The 6,097-nt window shown below is 59.8% G+C and overlaps 1 protein-coding gene across 3 annotated transcripts in view; it reads left to right on the top strand.

Annotated features, from left to right (window-relative positions):
• ANK1 (ankyrin 1) overlaps nt 1-5,755 on the top strand; it is a 42,726-nt gene extending 36,971 nt beyond the window's left edge. Inside the window, exons 1-5 of one of the 3 annotated variants that reach the window (XM_019472342.1) lie at nt 97-498; nt 675-758; nt 1,033-1,200; nt 1,507-1,628; nt 3,487-5,755. In XM_019472342.1, coding sequence (XP_019327887.1) covers nt 280-498; nt 675-758; nt 1,033-1,200; nt 1,507-1,605 — 570 coding nt within the window. In that variant the 5' untranslated portion in view covers nt 97-279 and the 3' untranslated portion in view covers nt 1,606-1,628; nt 3,487-5,755. Of the gene's footprint in view, nt 1-96; nt 499-674; nt 759-1,032; nt 1,201-1,506; nt 1,629-3,486 lie in introns of those variants that run through there. The other 2 variants (XM_019472323.1, XM_019472368.1) reach the window with 2 other exon arrangements.
• Nucleotides 5,756-6,097: the final 342 nt, after the last annotated feature.

The raw sequence follows: 6,097 nt of genomic DNA, 5'->3' as shown, positions 1-6,097 counted from the left end.
ACCCTGGCCCCCCCCCCCCGACTCTGACAGAAGCTGTGAATGCAAAGGACACCCCATCTGCGCACTTCCTTCTCGCCGCCCACAGCCAGCTGAGCTGCAGCAGCTAGGGTTACAGCAGTCTTCCCACAGAGCCAGGGCACTGCACCGGGCAGGCTGCAGACCCGCAGGGCTGCTCCTGCCCCGGGGGCTTTGCCCGTACCAGCCGAATAGCATGGCCGGGCTCTGAGCAGCAGGCTCAGACCTGCAGGGCACGTGTGGAGCTGCGCGCGCTGAGGCAGGATGTGGGCTTTCCTGGCCCAGTTGCTGATCGCCCTGGTGCTGCTGGCCTTCTTCCTGGTCAGCTGCCAGAACGTCATGCACATCGTCAGGGGCTCTGTCCGCTTCCTGCTCAAACACGCCCACCGTGAGCTGGACAAGGAGCTTGGGGAGAGCCAGGGGCTGGCGGATGATGAGGAGGCTCTCTCCACCAGGGTCATCCGCCGGCGCGTCCTTGTGAAGGTAATGAGCAGGGAGCTGAGAGACCAGCCCCAGGGCAGATGCAGAGGAGAGCAGTGAAGGGACGGGTCAGGGTGGGAGACAGAGGCTGTGAGGTGCATGTTAAGTATACTGTTCTGCCTGCAAAGGGGCTCCCCTCACCCCCCTAAAATGCCCTGATGTCCCTCCTGTCACTGCAGGGGAACGAAGTCCTTCATCTCCCTGGAGAGCAGGTGACTGAGGAGCAGTTCACAGATGATCAAGGCAATATCATCACCAAGAAGGTGAGTGTTCGAGGGCATGGTGCAGGCAAGGCCATGCCGCAACCTTTCTCCTCTCCCCTCTGCCCCGCTGCCCTGCTCCTCCCTGCAGCCCAGGGGCCCATGCAGGGCACCCGCGTCCCACCGTCTTTGCTTACAGTCACGGCACTTCTCTGGCCAGATCCTGTGCATGGGACAGAGGCTGCATGCCACGTGCGGTTCAGGGCCAGACTGGGTGAGGAGGGAGGCATGGTGCCTGGGGGCTAGCTGTGATGCCCGGCTGTGCGGGCCTCCACAGGTCGTCCGGAAGGTGGTGCGTCAGCTGGGCCCTTGTGACACGGATGACAGGCAGGAGCAGGAGGAGCTGATTCTGGAGGGCTCCCTGCAGGAGCCCCAAGACCTGGAGGCTGAGAATGATCACTTCATGAAATACTCCATCCTGCACCGGGACGGTCTGGGGGCCAAGGTACAGTGTGACTTATAGCCCTGCCTTGCAGGCACCCTGCCCTGCAGGCACCCTGCCCGGGGCCAGCACTGCCTCTGCAGGATTCACGGGCTCTGGGGCTCTGCCATCCTCTATCCTTTCTTCTGCCCTGCTCTCCTCTCCTGTTTCCCCTCTAAGGCTTCCAGGGGCAGCTCTTGCCCACTGCACCCGTCGTCTTGCTCGGTGTCTTCTGCCAACTGACTCTGCTTTTCCCTCTCCTGTCCTCTTCTGTATGTCTGTCTGTTCACCTGGGTGATGTCCTGCTTCCTGCCCCTGCGGCTTCCTCAGGAGGAGGTGCGAGTGCGTGTCCCGAAACCGGAGGTCTCCGGGGGCAGGATGGGGGCTCAGGTAGTGAAACGAGCCAGCCTGAAAAGGGGGAAGCAGTGACCCCTCAAATGGCCTCTTTTGAGGTAACCCCACCTTTGCTCTTCCTTCTATCCCAGCTCCCCACGTTGCTGCCTGCACTGAGCTGCTGGTCGTGCACATCCTCCTGGGGAAAGTGTAACAGGGCTGTGCCCAGCTCTCGGGCTGCAGAGAGGGGTTTCTGTGCTGCAGCAAAATGCTGAGGGTGGGCAGCGGCGTGCCCCTGCTGCTAACCCGCTCCTGGGCCAGGGCCTGGGTGCAATGGGCACGGGGTGCCCTGCTCTGCAGCAATGCTCCAGTCAGGTGCTGGTGCTGGGTCAGCCTCTGCGCTCAGCACTCCGCTGCAGCCACAGCACCAGGAGCTGCTGCTGCGGTCAACAGCGTCCTGGGTACTCAGGGTAATGGTCCCCAGTGACAGGGCCACAGGGTTGTTACTCCTGGTTATGCTGGGCTACAGCAGAGGGATGGTCTTTGTCCAAAACCACTCCAAGGAGTGGATAACGTTTGCATGGGGTCTGAGTAGAGTTGTCCCCTTCATCCACGAGCACTAACTGTGCAGCCTTGTGGCAGATGAGACCAGCCCTTGGAGCCTGGTGCCCCTGCCTTCCCTTCCCACGGGGTGCAGCCAGGCACCGGCAGAGCCGTGGGCCAGATGAGGAGTGTCACAGTTCTGCTGGGCCATGGCCTGCTGCCTGTGCTCGCAGCACTCCTGCTGGGAGATGCAAGCGGCTGCCACTGCCAGCTACGCATCGTAGCACGAGAGGGCGGCAGTGAGGTCTGCTGAAGCTCCTGTGGACAGGAAAGGGGGTGCAGGCCATGGCAGGATGCTGCTGGTGGACATAAGGGCAGCAGGGATGCAGGAGTGGCGGGGTGCAGGAACGTGATTCTTGTAGGGGTTGAGGGCAGGGGACCTGTCTTTGGCCCAGGGCATTTCTTCCATTGATTCCCAGTGTGAGCACTGAATCATCCCTAGTCTTGTGCGTTCCCTGCTCCCCCTCCCTTCCCTGTTGGGTGGGACTAGACCAGGCTCAAGGCAGGGTGCTAGGCACAGCACACTTGGACCCAGCTGCATCATTGCTCTCTGCATGCTTGCTGCTGTGCTGGCAGTGCAGCACTTGGGGGAAGGTGCTGCACGCATGCTCCCCAGCTGCCAGGCACTGCCTGAGCCAGGGAGGAGGCTGCCAAGCAGGGGCTGTTGGTCCTCTGGCCTCTGCTGTACATGCATGGCTGTGTCTGTCTGTCCTTCTTCTCCCTCCTCTCTCCACTGTGTTAGTGGGCTCTCTGTGGGTGCATGACAGTCAAGAGGCTTGTGCTTGTGGACACATGTTCATGCAGACTGTGTCCCCACATCTACTGCCTGCCCCACTCCCCAGACAGTCCCTGGGTCTACCTGTCTCTGGGGCAGTGCTCCTGCTGCTTTGCTCATGCTGTATTCTGTAGCATGCGAAAGTGGCCCAGGGTGTGCATTAGGAATGTATGGGGTTTACCCACTGCTGTGAGAGTGAGGTGCAGTCGGTCACCCTAGTTGAGGCTGGGGGCTCAAGGCTGGCCTCCTCTATCGCAGAGCCTACAAGCAGCCCTCCCAGCTCCTTCCCAGTGCCACATTGCCTTTGGTGCAGCTCAGGTCCCGCTTGTTGCTGCTCTCTGCAGCTGGGACAGCACTACCAATACCATCTATGCCATTGCTGCCGGTTCCAGGCAGGGCACTTACTGGTGCCCTGTCCCTGTCTCTCTGACACCCCCCTAAAACTTGTCTTGTGGTAGCTGGGCAGGATGGGTGCGTGTGGGACAAGCATAGGGTGCAGAAGGGGCTGGGACTGCCACGTACCTGGCTGCCCCCACCCTTTCTCCTGGCTGTACCACCATGAATGCCTGGTAACCCCATCTCTGTCTGTGTCTCTCCAGGATCTCACCTCAACACCAAACCACTGAACTCCACACACGTTCTGACACATACCTGAGAAGAGAAGAGAGGAAAGCAGAGAGTGGAGGGGAGCAGGGCTGGCTGTACATGTTTCTATAGGTTAATGGCATGATTTCTGTATGAGACATACTTACCGTCCTATCCGCATGACTGACTGACTGCAAGACGCATGAGCTACAGTACTTAAAACTGACGGAGGGGCCTCCGTCCCTGCCCCGCTGCTGCCAGGAGCCCAGAGACAGCAGCACGCACCAGGGGCATCCTCTCAGTTCCTCTGGGAGGCAAGAGTAGGACTGGCAGTGGGAAGGAGACTCCACCCTTGCGCGTTCGCGTGTGTAAATGCATCCCTGCACCCGTGCTCCAGCTGCAAGAGGGAAGCTGGGGCAGCACGGCACTGCTCACCATGGAAGGAGAGCGGCTCGACCCCCCCATCGCCCGTGCTGCCTCTGCTGGACTCGCTTCTCATCCCTCTCAGTGAGTGTTGGTTTATGGGGCGGGCAGCAGTTGCCAGGGGGTGTGTGAGATGAGGGTTGCAGGGAGCACAACTGCCCTGGGTAGAGGGGCTGGTGCAGGGCTGCCCTTCCTCTCCCCAGCACGTGCAACGTCTCCCACCAGGGCAGGGCTCTGGGCTGAGCACTGAGCTCATTGCTTGTGTTGAAAGTGTAAACTGTACAGCAATCAGCCTTGTGTATATGAACCAATAAATACTATGCAAACCCCTAGGGACACTCTAGCAGTATGTACAAAGCACTAACAGCTCCACTCCCAAATACCTCTTCAGGCTGTCAGACAGGCAAAACCTTTGGAGTACGTGAGCAGCTCCGGTGAATGGAGCTGGGAAGCTATAGGAGTAAAAGAGCAGCAGACTGCCCCTGCCCTGTGCCCCTCCAGCTGAGCCTGGTCCCTTCCTGGCCTGAAGAGAGGGGCCCACAGGTGCAGTCCCATGGGCCTGTCCATGGTGCAAGCCCCAGTTTGTGTTGGCTCCAGCTGGGGTGAAGCTGTAGGCCTGCGCTGAGGTGCTTGAGGCCCAGGGACAATGTAATGAGACAGGGGATGCTTGTGCCACACGTGGGGTTGTGCCTAGTTCTACTCAGCACAATATCTGCTCAGGAGATGAGCCAACAGCTGGCAGGAGCCAGCAGCCCTGCACTACGCATGCCATGCAAGGGCTTTGCAGGGTCCCCTGGCCTCCCTGCGAGGGCACAAATGAGCATAGCCCATAGACCCCGTGGATGCTGACCCTCCCAGGACCAACCCCAGAGACATGGGGGGCTGCTCCCCCAGTGGCTGCACTTTGGCCAGGTGAAATGCCCTGCTGTAGCAGCCTGGACCAAGCAGTCACCCTGGGAGCTAGGGCAGCCCCGGGGCCAGCTGCCCTAGCAGGAGAGCAGTCATGGGCAGAGCTGCCCAGGCAACTCTGAGGTGTGTGGTAGGTTGAATCTGCTACAGTACTTGACCCCAGGAGGGCCAGATGCAGGTAGTGGCAGTAGGTCCCATGTCCCCGACTCTGTCCTTTAACTAACCAACATGGGGGCTTGGTCTTTGTAGCACAGTGGTGTGGGGAGCCCCTGCTCTTTCTCCTGGAGGTGGCCATGGACCTGTTTTGCAGGGCCTGAGTTTGCTTTCTGTGGCCACGTGCAGAACGAGCCCACCTGCAGCTTCAGGCTGGTGGCCCTGGCAGGGCAGCCCTGTCTCGCAGTGGGTACGCATCTGCCGGGAAAGCCCCTGACTCCCCTGCAGTTGGAAGAAGCCTAGCTGCAGCGAAGCAAATGACCCAGCTTAGCCTTGGAGAGCAAAGCAACCCCTTCCCCACCCCACCCCAAAGCCATATAGTCACAGACTCTCCATCCATCACCCTTGCTGTGTACAATAACCTCCCTAGACCCACTGCGACAGCTGACTCCGTAGCATCACTGTAGAGTTGTGTGTGGGTCCTGTGCTTTGGCCTTGTATACACCTTAGGGAATGTGCTGTGCTGCAACCGTGCCAGGCACCTGCAGTGACATTGCTTTGCGCTCAGATTGCTCGTAGGGCTGGTAGGGGGAGGCTGCACCCAACATTGAGCCTAGAGAATGCTGCAGTCTGCACACTAGAAGCTTTTTAGAAGTTTTAAAAAATTACTTTTATTTCCTTTTTTTAATTGTTATGGAAACAAGCCTTTTGGATCTCCCTGTCTTAGCCCCTGATGTATAGATCATTTCCCTGTACACCAGCTATCAGACTATAAGTTAATAAAGAAACCAACACTGACCGTGTCTCGTCTCTGCTTTTCCATGGGTGCAGGGAAGACTGAGACTCCAGGGTGCATGGCCAGGTGGGGTTCCCCTCTGCCCCTACCCGGTTGCCAGGAGGGCAGGGGGCAGTCGTGGGGGCTGGCAGCTGTTTGTGCTCAGCCGTTCATGGGGGAGGCCAAAAGGTGCAGAAACGTGCGCGCCCCCGAGCAGGTCTCGGGGCTGATCCGACAGCAGCTTCTCCCTGGACGGGCGGGGAAGTGGCTGCCCGGCCGGTGCCACCGGATGCGTGGGGCATCAGCGGGGGGGTCTCCCAGCCGCACCGGGGGCAGCGGCGCTGCTGTGCCCTACCGGCGGGGCC

The sequence above is a fragment of the Aptenodytes forsteri genome, unplaced genomic scaffold (genome assembly GCF_000699145.1).
Source record: "Aptenodytes forsteri isolate BGI_AS27 unplaced genomic scaffold, ASM69914v1 Scaffold298, whole genome shotgun sequence".
Lineage (NCBI taxonomy): Eukaryota > Metazoa > Chordata > Aves > Sphenisciformes > Spheniscidae > Aptenodytes > Aptenodytes forsteri.
Note: the sequence above shows the minus strand (reverse complement) of the source record. Positions and strands in the feature narration are given on the sequence as shown.